The following is a 17,713-nucleotide window of genomic DNA, read 5'->3' as shown; positions in this document are numbered from 1 at the left end:
GAAATTAATATGTAGAATATCACAGTCATTTGGTAAATTATTTATTATTAATAATTTTTTAGCCTTGGAATACTAACCGACAAAAGCGTGTTGCCCAGAGTAAATAATAAAGTGGGCAAACCAGGAAATAATCCACGGTTTCGGATAAACTTCCAGTAATGGTAATTACTAACTAATAAAATAAGAGCGAGTGTTGGGTGGACGGCCCGTGGTTCCCGTTCAGTAACACGTGGCAGAGTCTGACTGAAGGTAGATTTTCTTGGGAAAAGGGCAGTTGAGTTTTGGAATCTTCGGTAAGTTTTTTTTTTTGAAAAAAGTTAAAAATCTTGATCAAAATAATTATAAGTTTAAATTTTTTTATTATAAATAATTATTTAAGTATGAATATAATTCTTGAATTATGATAAACATTTTATTTATAAGTATTAAAATTTATATTTATAACTTATTTTTAAAAAAAATTTAATAAAATTTTTACCGTCGTTGGTTCAACTTTAAAGGCTAACTGTCCTTTACCTTCCCCCGGGAGTTCGACTTGCCAGGTTTCTCTATTTCTGTTGCAGTGTATGTTTAATTTTTTTACCAATCAATATATAATTCATTTATTTAAAAATATAAAATATTTTTAATTAAATTTTATTTTTTAATAAAATAATTATTTATTTTTTAACTAACTTTATCTTCTATATTTATCCTCATTAAATATCCTATAATAAATATAAAGTTATTATGAATAGAGATATTTAAAAAAAAAAATGAATATGTCCAAAAGATAAATATATTTTATATTTTTAAATATTTAATTTTTTTAAAATATTTTTTTAAAAGAATGGAGTATATTTTAATTAAAGCGGTGCAAATTGACGTTGTTTTTGTCGTTGGCCCAAAAAACGGTGCTTTGCCGATGTTTACCTTACCGGGTTCCCGTCCCACCTTGGAAAACCGCCGCCGGTTTTACTTTTTAATCATTCTTTCTTCTTTTTTTTCCTAAAACACCCCCCACCCTTTTCTTTTCTTTGCTAAAAAAAAAAAAAAAAACCTTTTCTTTTCAAAGTCCCAGCTCTCTGGCCCTCCCCATCTCCCTTGCTAACTGTAAGACGAAGTTGAATGTTTCTCGTAATAGTTATCTTTTTATTTTTTTCAAAAGGCAAGACCTATTATCAGGTGTCAATCCAAAATTCGTCAGCTGAGGTTGACTGTAATCTTACACTTCCTTTACTTTCCCCCTCCCTCCCTCCCTCCCTCTCGCCCTTGACCGTCTCTTTAATTACGCGAGATTTGCATTGCGACTTTTCAGTCTGCACATCTACTGTTGTCGACTTTTCTTAACTCTTCTCCCAGGGTCTTATTGGTTGCCTAATTACCCTTCCAATCTAAATATACAAGGCTTAGCTGAGAAATTTATTTTGATACCAACTACCATATGACGTCAATCTTACTTGTCTTCGTTATTTGATATATTTTTTTTCACTGCTCTCGTTGGTTTTCTCTCTCTCTCTCATATTTAATACCCTCGTTAAAAACTGGGATATTTTTAGAAAAACACCACACAACTTAATCCATTTTTTAATCCCTATAAACTAGCTACTTCCTAAATTCCCATACATAAAATATTTTTAATTGAATTAAATAAATTAAGAAAAATTAATTATTTAATTAAAAGTACAGTAATATTTTAATTTTACTCATAACTATTATAAATAAAAAATGAATATATTTTTTTAAAGTAAATTAATAAAAATACTCATTTTTTCTTTTCAATTAAATAAGGATATAATAATTTATTTTTTAAAAAATATTTTAATAATATCTTATATTTAGAGATTAAAAATATATTTTGAAAAACCTCTCATGGGGATGGAGAAAGTAACTAGGACTTATGTTTATGATGATTATATATTCCACATCTGTTGCTTAAAGTTGTCGGTTGTGCATGTAAATTAAGAAATTTTCGATTAAAATTAAATACCACAATATCTTTTCTAAATTACGTGTTTAGAAAAATCAACACGTTTTTTTCTCATGCATAACTAATCTAACTTTTTGTAAAAACCTATATGAATTAATTATATAATTTCTACTTTTAGAACTAAAAGAAGTAGAAAATACCAAGACTTTGTGTTTTTGATCTGGATCATCTACCAAATAATTTGAAAAAACTCTTGCAAGATGATGTTTCAGGCATTGGCCAGATTGGAATTTGCAATGATAAACCCTAGATGGGTAAAAAAATGGAGGCCAACAAAAACAGCCGCTCTAGAATAAAATTCACCAATGGGCCTTCATCTGTGGCCTGCCTGCCTGCCCAATTAGATTGATGCACTCGTCGTCGCTTATTTCGTGGGACGTGCCCGGATTCGTATTTTGGGTTCTACTATCTGAAGAGGGTTGAGTCCAACTGGCATGGAATCCTCGGCCATATGAGAGTTCGTTTCCTTTTTCCAGAAATCACATCCACACCGACAAGTTATCAATGTCACCATTGGAAAACTCTACAACAGTGTTTTGACAACCACCGCACCAAAATTATATGACAATCTAAGCCAGCCTGATCGAATGGCATCGGCAATCTCACTTCCCCGTTCTCTGTCAACACTTGTTCTGTCCCGGCCCAGATTCCCTCCATCTCGGATGCACCGGAATATGTGGATCAATGCTAGTGGTGCTTCTAGACTCTCCTATTTCCCTCTTTCTCACTCTCATTCTCCTTATCTTCCTCTTCCGCTTTGCCATCCTGTTCCTCTTCCTCCTTCTCCTCTTCATTTTCTGCGCCAACCTAGTTCACCTCCTTTTCGACGTTCTGTCTCCCTAATGACCTCTCCTCCAGCTTCTTCCGCCTCCGATCACTCCTCTCCCACCAAAACGGTATGCTCTCGCTTCTCTTCCTTGTTCAATTTCATCAGTCTCTTCCGTTTCTTGGTCGTGTCGCCCTTTTGGGGATTTTTTTTTTTTTTATCAAATGCATTTTAGTGAATTTCGTGTGCAGGAGAGGGTTATGATCAAGGGTCGGGTTCAGGGTGTGTGGTACAGGAATTGGACCATTGAAAATGCGACGCAATTGGGGTTGAAAGGTTGGGTGAGAAACAGGAAGGATGGGTCTGTGGAGGCTCTATTCTCCGGAAGCCCTGAAGCGGTGCAGGAAATGGAGCGAAGGTGTCGCCGAGGCCCCCCTGATGCTGTGGTCACGGGGCTCGAGGTTTTCCCGAGCCAAGACGACCCTGGCACTGCATTCGAGCGCAAGCCTACTGTTTGATTACTCTTTGTAAAAAGAGTGGTTTCTCATTGCCCTAGTTACTATAGGTACTCACTGTCGTCATAAACAGCATAAAAAATGTATCTAAACATTGAAGACTCAGAGGAATATATATGGACCGTGTGGTTGTGACAATCTGATATCTAGTTATAAAGCGTATGGTCTGCTTGAATAATCTGGTTTTGTGAAGAATGCTGCTTTTGCTTCTGCAAAATGAATTATAATTATAGCCCTGCCTGATGAATATTCCTGAATGGGCACTCTCTTGCATTCGTAACACCCGCAAGTTTGAAGTTCAATTTGGGAAAACATTGTCATCCGTGGCTTTGGAAGTCGGGACTTGCTAAATAATTTGTAGCCTTTTGTTGCGATGCCCTCTTGATAGTACGGAGGCATTCATTCTGAGAATTTGTTGTTCTTGATTGGGTATGGAGAAAATATTTCGTTTGACTGTTCAACGCTTGCTATTTTCTGGCATCTCCAAATTTGGGTATTTTATTTAGGCTCTGATTTTTTATTCCGAGTCTGTTGCCAGGTAAATCTGCAACACTGCTAAATTTAGTTTTGTCGAACAAAGGTACATCTTTCGAGCTTCTTATTGTCATGTGGAAAGTGAAGTTTATAGATCCATGGTTTGGTAGAACGCAGTGTATGTATAACAATAATAACTCTTGCACAGAAACTGTCATCATACATTGCTCATATAACACATAAAAATCTATGATGATTTCTGATGCATATTGGTCCAAGTAGAGTGGGATATTACTGGCAATGGCACGATGGTTAGAAAAGGTCTTGTGAAGGAATTGAAGGTGTAGAATGTAGATAGAGTGCCCTAGCCCCTTTCCAAGAATTTTCTAGTGTGGTTCACACTAGGATTCGGTAGATTTTGTCTTTTCTTTTTCTATTATTATTAACATTGTGATTGACCTTGTTACTGGGGGGAAAAACATTGTGATTGACCTAACATATGGTGTCAGTTGCTTTTTGTTTTTGTTTTTCTTTTGCTAAATCTTTCAAGGTGTCGTAGCTCTGCAACTAACTAGAATTGAAATCCTCAAGATATCCTGAACTTCAAGGCATAGTAGTCTGTAGAGTTCTGGCTACAGAGTTCTTGCATGCATTTTTATAGACCCGAAGTGGCAACAAGTCTTTATTGTTTAGCCTCTGCCTCTACATCAAAGTTAGATGAACTGAAAAATAGAAAGAACTTTCGATAGTGCGGTTTGGCGTTCATTGACAACTTGATAGCCGAAAAATATGTCAAAATCTCCCAGACACATGATTTTCTATGAAAGCAATCAATATATTATGCTTATTTTTTTAATTTTTAATATTTATCATCAATAATTTTTTACATAATCTTGTAATCAGAAAATGTAACTGCATACCAAGTTGTACATATTGTTATAAAAATGTTAAAATCTTTCAAAAGATGAAAAAACCATACATACTAATACGTTAATTCTAAAAAAATTGTAAATAATAAATAAATATATAAGAATTATAGTATGATGATTTCACGTGTTAACGTTACTCTCCTTCCGCCTCCATCTTATTCTTCTTCTTCTTCTTCTTTCAAAGAACACCCATAAACACTGGACCACTTCTTCACCTTTGAGCCATCTATTTCACCATCCAAACCCAACATTAAACTCTCAATGTGTGTAAAAGGAAAAATAATTTAAATTCATGGATTTGATCAAAATAGATTATTGTAGTTGGAGAAAAAAAAATAAAATCATCCACTTGGATGTGTGTTGAATCAAGAGCAGGTGGTAAGCATATTTATTGTGAACCTTTTATTCTGTCTCCACTTATGAAAGGTCAAGCTGACACAATAGACATTGTGATACGAACAACTTTGCTCAGAGAAATAGAGGGAATATGCACAGTCGGCACAACCCCCTCCCCCCCCAAAAAAAAAAAAAATCTCCATTCCTTCCACCTCATCAAGGTGTGTTCTTTAAGTGCTCTTCCATGGTAGTTTCTTTTGATGGTCTTCAAAGAGAAGTTATGGAGGTCCAAATAAGGAGTGGCTAGGCATGCTCAACCTTCTCAAGATGTATGGATGAAGTCTTTATAAGCCTTGGATTTTGGAAACTTCTCTTATCTCATACCTCTGGTTTAATTCCTTTAATTTTTATGATTATGATATTATAGTGACAATAGTTGTTGAGATTGAACTTTGTGATTTATATGAGGTTATTATGTCATTTATTTTCCAATTGAGGTGTTGTCATGATGATTTGAGTGCTATTGAAATTAATTTAATTTTTAATTTTTCATTTCATTTAATTTATAGTCATTTTTTATGAGTTTGAGAGTTACGGTTGTGTAGCGCACTTGAGTTTGGCTAATCATTTTTCTTAATCAATTAAGGTTTCATTTGGCTAAGGCAAGGGTTGAAATTTATGATTAACTTCATAATCAAGTGGTCATTTTTAAATACAGCTAGTTCTAAAAGTTAATCAATGATCCTAATTCATCTAAAGAATCTAAGAATACTAATTCCTAGTGCTTACTGTAATATCTTTAAAATTAATTGGAGGTAAGAGAAAATTAATTAGTCAGAGTAAAGATAAGAGAGGCAATTCATGTTCCTGAGAAGATCATGATATTGCATTGTCAACACACAAACTAGCCATTTTCAAATCTCTCTAGTTTTTCAAAAGTAAAAAAGAAAAAGTAGTTATATTTAATCTTTGTTTATTTTAATTGCAATCAACTAATCCAATCATTAATCACTGTTCTTGGGTGGATATGATCGACTAAGGGTTTAATTTTTAACTAACTCTATGAAAAATTTGACCTAGGTTGTTCCTTATATATATTGAGGTGTTTCTTAATCTAATTTGGTGCATATGTAATTAGTGCACATCAAATTTTCACATCAAATCTCTCGTGCAGTTAAAAAAAATTAATACCTTAGTTGATTAATATTACCAAAAAAACAATTATTAATGATTGGATTTGTTGACTTTAATTAGAACAAACAAAGATTAAAGTAAACTAGTATTTTTGTTTTTTTTAATCAGACAAATGTGAAATTAAATGGAATGTGTGATTAAAATGCAATTTTATGGTCTTCCTAGGCACACAAACTTCCTCTATTATCCTTACTTAATCTAATTAATTTTTTCTTAATCTCAATTGATTTTAAAGACATCCTAGTAACTACTGATAATTAGTATTATTAGATTATTTAGATTAACAAGAACTTAAATTAACCCTTAAAACTAATTGTGCTTAAAGATGATTAGTTAATTATAGAGTTAATTATCAATTTTAGCTTTATCTTAACCAAATGAGACCTTAAATTAATTAAAAATTATTAGCCAAGCTTGAATATGCTTAAAGCACAACTATGTCTCACAAGCTCACAAGAGGCGACTAACATACAATGCAACAACGGAAATCATATTAATTTGGCCTGCACCTAAATTCACAAAACAACACCTCAATTGGCAAATTAACAATATAAAACCTTATATAATACTTAACCAAACATCTCAAAGTTCAATTCTAACAACTATTATCACCACAATATTATAGTTATCAAAACTCACTGTATTAAAGAAGAGTTAAGAGATAAGAGAAACTCTCAAAATTCAAGAGCTCAAGAAGGCTTCATCCATGCATCATAGAAAGAGAAGATAAGCCTAACCATGTCTCTTTTTGGACCTCCATAGCTTCTCTTTGATATCTTGAGTTATGGCTCAGATGGAAGATGAGTTAATGATTATTTTGGACCTAAGGATTTTTGTGCGGGCTGTTAGGATATTAAAATGGTGTATCTGGATGGTGAAATGGAGGGGTGTAAGGTAGAGAAATGGTGAACAGGAGTTTGGGATTCATGAGTGTTCTTGAGAGAAAATAAAGGAGGTGAATGAATGATGATGAGTGCATCAAACATGAATGAGGGGGTGCCAATGTGCAGTGCGAAATTCTGAAGGTTTTCAGGATGTTTGAGACTCTAAATGATTAATCTAAGGGTTAGGATTCATGACTTTCAAATGTCTTAAAATAGTATGAGCCTTGTGTACACATAAAGATGGTAATTCAACTAAACTATCTTCAAATCATGCAAAAGTAAGTTAATATATATAAGATATAAAATCTAAAATACACACCAATATAAAGTAAATTGCATATACAAATAAAAAAAAGGAAAAAAATAAGTTTATATACATGTAATTACTCAATGTCACAATGATTTATGACTTCATATATATAAATATTATTCTAACAATTTAGTTAAAAATAGCCTGATATATAAAAATAGGCATCAGCATTCCTTCATCCATGGATACAGAACAATTTCTCAAAGCAAAAACACACTTTAAACGCATTAATGGAATTAATCAAGAAACACAACTCAGTACAAATACAAATGCACAAACAAAGGAGCAACACGCCGGTCACCAGGTAAGGGAAGAAATTAAAGCAGAGGGAGTAACAGACTGAAGAGTGGGACCAAGAGGAAGAAGACCATCCCTCTAAGTCTCTAACCCTAATCTTTATGCTCTTTTAATGGCATCTGATGGCCTCTCTCTTATGGGCCTCATATCATCACACAATATGACTTCTCTCGCATGGCTTTACCCCTTGGGCTTCCATACTACTGGTGCTGCAGACTTGCAGGTGCCCATCCCCCATTGTCTGGTGTCAATTGGTCAACTTGCAAGTACTTGTGGTGTGAGTGCCAGCTGGGCAGCGTCATCAATCCTTGACGATCTTTTAATTAAATTTGGTTCTATTATTATTGTTGTGCTCACAGGTCACACATATGTGTTTTCAACTCAAAGGACTCTATATCATTGTCTCTATCGAGAGAGATCGAAAATGAGAGAGTGAACGAGTTGAAGGGCAGCGTAGCATACGGCAAGTGTCCATCTTTCGAAATCTAAGTCTATAAAATTATTCAAAATGTTTCAAGAAAATAGAGTAGACATTTATTCTCATTATTATACTGTAGGTCCCGTATATTGTGGTAATTTTACTGTGGGAGTTAAAAGGTAATGCTTGACATATACATTAGGCAAAAAATTGTGATACATGAAATTTTAAAAACACATCAAGTCATATTGTAAATAGTGCAATTTATATTAATTTCATGGTTTATACACGTGTTTTAGTGTCAATAAATTTGTGAACCAACTAAAAGCACTAGTATATTTAAGAATACATGTGTTTCAGTGTAAGTAAATTTGAACGAAAGTATCAAATTGTAAGAGATGCATAGTTTGGGCAAAATGTCATCGTCAACTATACAATCTCTGTCTCATTGTTATCTGCATTATAACTTGCCGTAAAGTTGGCTTCTCCAACTTGTTATCATTGAAATAAAAACTCTGTTCATTTAATTTTTTAACATATATATGTAATGTATAGTCCATGTATTATGATGTGTCATATTTTTGTGGACGAGAATGATCACATTTATAAAGAAGTTGCATTGTAGGGTCATCTATAGGTTGAGAATATTTACTATAAAAAATTTAATTGTAAAATATTTATGTTTTTTCAAAAATAAAATTTTTAACTTCCAATAATTACTTGTGATGGAAATAAAAAAAATAAAAAAAAATCAAATTAACAAATCATGTTATTTACAAAGTATTAATGGTGACGCCTCACAATGTGAAAAATTAAAATTTGAATTTCATTAGAAAAGTGCCTACATTTAGTATTTGAATGTGCTTCAAATATGAGCAATAAAAAAAGTATCAATGGTGACAATCATTTCCAATATATAGGACACTAATTTAATTTAATATAATTTAATTTATGATCTTTAATTTTTCAAAATTACCTAAACATGTAGGTTTAATCAATTTCCGTCACCATGGTATATTTTCAGTAATTTATTCTTTATATTATATATACTCTATGTCACACTAATCATTTCACGGTCATAAATATAAAAATATCTAAATATTAATTTTTTTTCGCTTTACAAATGCCTATTGTATTTTGGAACTCATTTTGTTGACTTCTTTAAAAAACACGATACCGAAATTTTAAAGTCTTGGATGTTGATAGTCGAAGATTCCGATAAGGCATTGAAGTTGTAGGTACAACGGTGTCCCTGAAAAAGAAAATAATAAGAAAAAGAAGAAATACTGTAGAAGCAAAACGGACCCAGCGCTGTTATACGAGTAGTGGTGACAGATGAAACAGTACGCCTTCTTCAGATCGATTTAAAAACTCCATGGAACTTCAGTCTCCACAAATATAAAATTAATTTCCAGAGGCCAGTGAAGACCACCGCATGCTGAATTGTCCCAAAAAAAAAAAAAACAAATATGGAGGTGCAAACAAAACCTACAGAAACGTGACTGAAACAAGCAAGGGAAAAAAATAGTGGAACGCTATGGGAACGCGTCGAACAATTAGATTTTGCCGACACCGTCAACAGGACATGGTGTTGCTGGATGACTGCTGAAAATGCACGGATGTCCCCCTTCGCAAATGCCATCTTCAACGTCAATAGAATGCTTGTTGTTCCTGACAGTGCTGTTGTTCCGTCAGATAATTAACTGGTCTGAACGTATATGATTTGTCGTTGAAGCTTGAACTATCTGTGACAATATTATAACAATATAATCAGGGACAAGGATTAGGCGTAAGAGAGCTTCCGTGGCAAGGCAAGGAAAAGGAGGCCAGCTTACATGGAAGAATGAAACAAATAAGCTTCAACGCGTCAAAAGGTCGCATTAATTAACATGTCGCGCTATGGCTGCTGCGTCATCGATCAACACGGAATTCAGAGAATATGGAAGCTTCCTGCATGTTTCTTTCTCCTTGCAATTCCTTATATATATTCGATCATTCCATGTCATGCTCATCGATCGGGTCTACGTAATTATATCACACTTCAAAGCTCACTACTGAACTTGATCTGAAACACACAATAATCCAGAAGAAGAAGATGAAGATGCTGAAGCACTCGAAGATAGGGAAGGTGCTGAAGGGTCTGTCATTGGGGGCGAGAAGTTCAGGAGGAGGAAGGAGGGTCCCGGAAGGGCATTTTGTGGTGGTGGCGGTGAAAGGCGAAGAAGCGAAGAGATTTACGGTGAAATTAGATTGCCTGAGAGATCCTGCTTTCTTGAGGCTTCTGGAGAGGGCCGGTGAAGAGTATGGCTTCGCACAGAAGGGTCCTCTTGCCGTCCCTTGCAACCCTCAAGAACTCCAGAGCATAATCGACAATCACATGCGCTGCCGTCCCTAGCTAGGCGCGCATAGGCAACATCAAAGATAATCAATTAAAAAGATATAAACTATTATTCATTCATGATCGACTTGGACAAACATTGTTTGTGTAAATCGATTTTCCTGCATGTGGATACGCTTGTTTAGTTTGTACTTTATATTGGTCGTACAGTTAGGTTTCAGGCCATATTGTCTGCCTTTTTTGGGATCAATGGCCATACAGTCTGTCCTACTGTACGTTGAAGACTGAAGAGTCCAGTGATTAGTTTTATTTTGTTATTAGTTATGTTTCGGCTTTTAATCTGTTGAGCAGCCTCTCAAAGATTTAAGATCGCTTTTTTACTTAGAAATTGGGATTTCGATCCATAAAACAAAACAACTGTGTTAAACTTGTTCATTTGGATCTCGAGCCTAACCACTGCAGCATTTTTAATTTTTCCAAAAACGACGGCGTGATTTATTACAATTTGGGTTTAACCACACCCTTTTCTGTGAAAATCGATTTAAAGGAATCAAGTTTTCAATTTAATAAATTATGTATATATATTTTTTCCTACTAATATGATTACAAACTTTTTACGTGAAAAGTTTTTGACCATACGTGTTTTCAATTTCATATATGTCAAACTTTTTGAATAAAATATTTTTATGTCAAAAGAAATGAAAACGAATAAAAATGAGTTTATTTTTTAAAATAAAATAGTCATATCTTATAGAAATTAATAAATATTCTTTTACCAAAAAAAGAAATTAATAAATATTCCATTTTCAATTTAAATTTGATTGAATAAAAGTAATATACTGTTGAAAAGAATAACACTGGTCAAATGACCATATTATGAATGGGATCTAATGAAGAAGTGGAAAATATAAATAAAATTATTTTAAATTATTATCAATAATAAAATATAATCCCTAAATTGACCGACAATAATAAGAAAAAAGTTTAAAAATATTTATTTTTTGCTTCCAAATGGATATTATCTTTTAATGGCTAAGAATGTAAAAATTATATGACTGGTTTTTTTTAATTATAATAGGGAAAATGGGCAAAAATACCCATCAAGTATTTGGCAATGAGTGTCTAGTAATTTAAAGTGAGAAGAAGGATAAAAATACTTAGAACATTATTAAAATTAGTGTAAAAGTGATCAAACCATTAACTTACTCTAACGTAAGTTAGTTTGTGATGTTAAATACTAAATGCGCTTGTCACTTGTCAATGTTTGCTGATGTAGGCTAAAAAAAAAGCAAAAATATTTACAAAGTTATAAGCTAGGAGTATCCAATAATTTAAAGTGAAAAAGAGGCAGGAGTACTCATAACATTACTTTAATAAGTGCAATAGTAATTAATTTGTAAAAAATTCATGTCACGTGATTTTTTTCCATCACCACATATCTCACCCACTTCTTTCCTCTCTCTTCACTCAATTTTCTTGTCTAGAAAACCTAATATTTAACACAGTAAAATAAGTTGTACGCAATCAAAAATTGTAACATCCCAATTTAAATTTTAATAGTTAATTTTTGGTATCAGAGCTACATATTTTAAATTCTTATAAATTATGAAATTGTTATACATTAACCTAGTTTATTGGCAATATACATTATTAAATCATAATACTTCTCCATTATTTTTCTTGTCTTGAGATTAGTGTTAACTTAATTATGTGACTTCCATCCTTTAGGAGGGGAGAGATGGTGTCTAAAACTAGGAGAGGTGGCGAAATTGTCGGTGATTCTATAGAGCCAATAGGAAATGACATACCTTCACTGCCACAACCGGAGCCCACACAGCAACAAATTGGGCAGGGCGAGCCCATACAGTCACAACTAAGGCAGGATGAGCCAACCATGAGGCAAATGATGGATCTACTATATAATCTTAGTGACCGCATGAAGAGACAAGAAGAAGAGTTGGCCGCTTTAAGACAATATAAGGAGAATTCCAACCGAGAGGGAAATGGCCAATAAGAAGGAAGCCATACCAAGGTATTAAATGCGAGCCAATCTGCTAATGAAGGCTCACCTCCCTATTCTCACCATGAGACTAGTCCGAAGAATGTGAGTCTTCACTCTGAGCAACAGACATCCACGATCACAAAGATCTGGAGTACTTTTCGTAAGTTTAATCCTCCTACTTTCGATGGAAATCTTAAGCCAGCGGTGGTTGAAGAATGGATAGATCAATTGAAGAGTATTTTTCATATGGTTGTGTGCACTTCTAATCAAAAGGTGCAGCTGGCAATATTCCTACTACAGAAGAGTGCTAAGAAATGGTGGGAAACATCAGGACCGAAGGATGATTCCTCTCTTACTTGGGAAGATTTTAAAGCCATATTGTTCGAGAATTATTTTCCTACTGCACTGAGAGCAGAAAAGGAGGCTGAGTTTCATGCATTCCGCCAGGGTGATTTAGATGAGGATGAATTTATTGAACAATTCTCAGAATTATCTAAATACTCTACTTACCTCCAGAAACATGAAGACACGGAGTGGATGGCTGAACGATTGTTAGAGAAGGCAAGGCCTGATCTAAGGGAACAGTTAGCCCCTTTTGAGATCAAGACATTCAGTGAGATGTGCAATAAGCTTCGAATAGTTTCTCGGAGGAAGAGAGAGGCTAGATTAGAAGCTGATAGAGAGAGGAGAAAAGAACCTCATGGGAAGCCCCCTATCCACACCAGACCCATTGGTGGAGTAGAGAAGAGGAGCAGTCAAATCTTTGGAGGCTTTAGAAATCAGAAGAAGAAGGGCTACTACCATAAAGGCCAAAGCTACAGAGGGAATCAGAGTGGGAGTCAGGGGTCTTACAGGAGTCCAGCAACCTCTACTCCTACTTCCGGTGCTGCTAGTAATCAAGCATGCAGTAAGTGTGGGAAGTTTCATTCTGGTGATTGTTGGGTTTGTTACATCTGCCAGAAGCCTGGTCATATTGCCCGATTCTGCTATCAAAATCAGAATAGGGGTAATGATCAGAGACCTACAGTACCAGCACGAGTGTATGCCCTCTCTGGGCCAGAGGCTGCTAACAACCCTAATGCTATCCGAGGTATAATCCGAATCCTTAATAATGATGTTTGTGCTTTGTTTGATTCGGGTGCTACACACTCTTTTGTGTCTGATGAATGTATGAAAAGATGTAAATTGCCTGTGTGTACCTTACCTTTTGATGTGAAGATTTCTACTCCTGCTGGTTTGACTGTAAGGACTGCTAAGGCATGTCTAAATGTAGAGGTTGAGTATGAGGGTCGAAAGACCACCATAGACCTCATTTGTTTGTCTTTGTCTGGGATTGATGTTATTGTGGGGATGGATTGGTTGTCTGCAAATGGAGCTGTACTTGATTGTCAGAAAAAGAGTGTGTCACTCTCAGTTCTTACTGTAACCCTTGTAGAGTCCCAAAGTCCTATGTTGTTGTCTGCAGCTCAAGTAAAACAGTGTATAAGAAAGGGCTGCCAAGCTTTTATGATTTTCTTCTCAATCAAGGCAGAGATTGAAGAAGGTGTAGATCAGATTCCAGTAGTGAGAGAATTCCCTGACGTCTTTCCTACTAAAGTGATCGGTTTGCCTCCAAAACGAGAGGTTGAGTTCTCAATTGAACTCGTACCTGGTACGGGGCCTTTTGAGATCTTAAAACGAGTTGGACCAGTAGCGTATCAAGTAGTATTACCACCCCAAATTGCTGGAATACACAACATATTCCATGTGTCACAACTGAAAAAGTATCAACCAGATCCTTCCCATATAATTGAACCTGAGGAAATTGAACTCAGGGAGAATTTGACATTCAGAGCTGAACCAGAAAGGATTGTGGATTACAAGGACAAGCAATTAAGAAACAAGACCATTAGATTGGTTAAAGTAATTTGGAAGGGCACGACTCCAGGTGATGCTACGTGGGAGACCGAGGACAGTATGCGATGTGATTATCCTCGTCTTTTTGATTAAGTAAGTAGTTAATAGTTATTAACTTCAAATTTTGAGGACAAAATTTTTTAAAAGGAGGGGAGAATTGTAACATCCCAATTTAAATTTTAATAGTTAATTATTAAAATTTAAATTGGGATGTTACAAAAATCGAGAATGAAAAGCTATTACTGCAAAGAATGCAAACACTTCATGAAAAAAGTTGTCTCTACTTATAACACCTTTGTAACTACGCACACCTTTTATGCCACCTATCTCAAGAACATTGACACAACCTTAAGTGATTTCGTTTACGATAAGGTTTGAGATTCTCAATTGGCTTATGGCACTAATGTAAAGAAGAGAGTGATTTAACTTGTTGTTAGGTCAAAATGACATTTTTTCACATGGTATTCATACAATGACTGATCAACCTCCGTAAAATTCTACTCCTCTAGTCCTCTTTATAAGTCATTTTTATCAATTCAATCAATACCAATGCAAAAAAGTACAAGGAATAAAAAGTGTATACAATTCCAAATATGCCCTTATATAACAAATTTAAAAAGTGATGTTATGTTACTTTTTCTCTTTCATGAAAAATAATTTTAGAAATATCTCTCAAATATTACCTAAAAAATAGCTTTGTGACTTATAAATAGGATCAAATAAACTTTATAGAATGTGACATATAAATGAGATTAGAGGGAGTACTTGGGAATAATTTTTGTCCACGTTAGCGAAAAATGATCAACTTCTACTTAGATATTAACTAAGTGGTCAACATTTAAAAGATTTGATAGATTGATTACTATTGCATCTATTAGAGTAACATTATAGGTATTTCTGTCCCTTTTATCACTTTAAACTACTGGACACTCTTGGTCCACAATTTCATGGGTATGTTTGCTCTTTTTTAGTTTATGTCAGCAAATATTAGCATAGTCAGCATTTAACATACAAAACTAACAAACATTAGGGCAAGTTAACAATTTGGTTGGTTTTACACCAATTTTCATAACATTATACATGTTTTTGCTATCATTTTTCTCATTTTAGACTATTGGATATTCCTGACCAACCATTTAATAGATATTTTTGCCACTTTACTCATTATAATATGCTCAATCTTGTCATATCTACTAGTGTGTTTTTTCGTGGTGATGATTAAATGACGTTTTTCAATTATCAATAATAAATTAGAGTATTTTTGTCCAGTTCTTCTAGGATTTCCCAGACCTGCAGGCTGAGTCAATCAATTTTGTAATAGCTTCTCATTTTCATGTTTTGTGAATGCGATGGTCTGGCTAGAAAATGGAATAATGAACGTGTTGCCTAACTCTAATGAGATTACCCGACAAACTTGAGACACAATTACCATTCTCGTTCTCTTTACGACCTACTCCAACTTCAATGTGCCAAAATATAATGAGTTATTACTAGTAGCCATCTAAAATTAGTTAAAGCGGTGATTAAGGTGGGACGATAAAGTTTGATTAACATGCATCACAGATTAATGAAACAAACGTGTCCGGGCATGATGGGGCATTATGACCCTTTTACATGAAGAGTAGAACTTTTTTTAATTTTGTTATTGATTGTTGTATCATGATATTTTGTAGTACTATATATTTATAGACTTGTAGATGATGGTAAATGCTGCATTGGTGACATTAAATTTCAACCAGAAAAGGATGATAAATAGTATATATAGATGATCGCTGACACTTACGGTTCATGCAGAGACACGTACCATGTTCTTCCCGTTAAATATAATATACACTGACGTTAAACACGCGTTTTCTTTTTGCGAGTTTGCTTAACTTGATCAACTTCCAAACCAACCCGTTAATTACCGGGTACAGACAGAAATCTCTAGTTGTCCGACATTCTAACTTCTAATTATTACAGCTTAGTCTTCAAAAGACTGCTTAAATCACTTCAATCCAGAAACGTACGTAGCACTTCAACCTCAAGATGAACACACAGTTTAACTACTGATCTATATATTTCTAGTTTTTGCCGACACACACTGAGCATAGATCCCACGGATCATTAATTTGTACCAAATGCACGGAAAAATTGTAAATGAGCTTGGTCACTCTCCTGTCTCAGAAATTTCCACATCGATCATTCAGGATCCGTTATTCAAAGATAATCCCTTGAGAAGCCTTAAGTGGTCACAAATCAACCCTTCAGGATAACCAGACCGAAAAAAGAATTGGAGTTTGATCAGTCAATTTCAAGACCGAGGGGTCTGCAAATTATGGATCTGAAAGGATCTGCTCCGTTGAAACCCCGCGTATGATGAGAAGGAAGAAAACGACTCCTCAATGTTGCATTGAATGCCATGTTTCTGCGCCAACAAACACAATGGCTCCACTCTCGTTCTTGACAAATGTCACGTACGTACATGTTTCTCCATATTAGGCATATAATACAAATTCATGAAAAAATCACAAAATCACGGGTTAATATATTCCAGGATATATATTCAGTAACCCTTTTCTTTAGGTTCGAACCATTTCGTGCAGGGTTAGTTGAGATGAAATTGATCAGTATATTTTATTTGTCAGTGCAACACGTCGATCGACATGCAGATGGATTCCTTGTTGATCATATTTTAAGGTTTGCTTATATGCAGAACGCAGTTACATTCTTCTTCAATCACATATACGCGCGCACGTGTGTGTACGCGTTTTGATGTCCACGGCTGAGTACTGAAGACCCCGACTATCATTAATTCATTTTTTATCAATGATAGATACATATGCAACTGTTAACTCGAGCAGGAAAAAGAAGGGAACTGTGAAACTAACTATTCATGTCACGAAGCATCACATCACACGCTATGTTTTGTTTTCCATGTCAACTCGTCTAAACTTCTTGGAGTGTTGATCCTTATCGCCAATTCGCCATTACAGTACCCACTTGCATCGTCCTGTGATTTTTACTTGAGAAAACTTCGCACACAATATTTAAGAAACCACCTGGATGATTTTCTTTTTCTTTTGTTTTTTTTTTCCTGATAAAAAGATATATAACTATTGGAGCTGTCACATAACAGGTGAAACAAAACTTCCAGCTCCGCAGCAAACCCTGAATTTGTTCTCTCTTGCTCTACAGAAATCTTCTCACTGATCACCGTGCACAAATAAAATCTCCGAAGATATTTTGTACAGAACCCGGAGTTTTCTTCTAAAAAATCTAGGATGCAACCGGGGATGGAATGTGATCAAAAAGTTTGATTAAGACCGTACCCTCTAAACTTGAGCCAAATCGCTAAATTAATTCCATTAGTCAACTATGATATAAAAAGGAACAACTAATTATG

General features: G+C 34.6%; 2 protein-coding genes across 3 annotated transcripts; both read left to right on the top strand.

The window, feature by feature from the left end:
• Positions 1-2,409: 2,409 nt before the first annotated feature.
• Positions 2,410-3,388, top strand: LOC129288184 (uncharacterized). Of its 2 annotated transcripts, none has more exons than XM_054924637.1 (2): positions 2,410-2,865; positions 3,017-3,388. In XM_054924637.1, exons 1-2 carry the CDS (start codon positions 2,557-2,559, stop codon positions 3,251-3,253), a joined length of 546 nt encoding a protein of 181 aa, XP_054780612.1. In that variant the 5' UTR covers positions 2,410-2,556; the 3' UTR covers positions 3,254-3,388. The 2 variants fall into 2 exon arrangements, with proteins under 2 accessions (XP_054780612.1, XP_054780602.1); XM_054924627.1 differs by having other exon boundaries at positions 2,416-2,865; positions 2,987-3,388.
• A 6,556-nt stretch (positions 3,389-9,944) lies between these two features.
• Positions 9,945-10,761, top strand: LOC129305041 (auxin-responsive protein SAUR32-like). Its single transcript, XM_054944946.1, has one exon. It carries the CDS (start codon positions 10,188-10,190, stop codon positions 10,485-10,487), a length of 300 nt encoding a protein of 99 aa, XP_054800921.1. The 5' UTR covers positions 9,945-10,187; the 3' UTR covers positions 10,488-10,761.
• The last annotated feature ends 6,952 nt before the right edge of the window (positions 10,762-17,713 follow it).

The sequence above is a fragment of the Prosopis cineraria genome, unplaced genomic scaffold (assembly GCF_029017545.1).
Source record: "Prosopis cineraria cultivar Desert tree isolate PC_DT_omini unplaced genomic scaffold, ASM2901754v1 PC1, whole genome shotgun sequence".
NCBI classification, from domain to species: Eukaryota; Viridiplantae; Streptophyta; class Magnoliopsida; order Fabales; family Fabaceae; genus Prosopis; species Prosopis cineraria.
Note: the sequence above shows the minus strand (reverse complement) of the source record. Positions and strands in the feature narration are given on the sequence as shown.

What these genes read in the sequence shown, in the direction of transcription:
- LOC129288184 (XM_054924627.1), top strand. Translation starts at nt 2,557, where the DNA reads ATGGCATCGGCAATCTCACTTCCCCGTTCTCTGTCAACACTTGTTCTG. An exon ending in ACTCCTCTCCCACCAAAACG is followed by an intron (nt 2,866 to 2,986) that starts GTATGCTCTCGC and finishes TTTCGTGTGCAG; the next exon opens with GAGAGGGTTATGATCAAGGG.
- LOC129305041 (XM_054944946.1), top strand. Translation starts at nt 10,188, where the DNA reads ATGAAGATGCTGAAGCACTCGAAGATAGGGAAGGTGCTGAAGGGTCTG.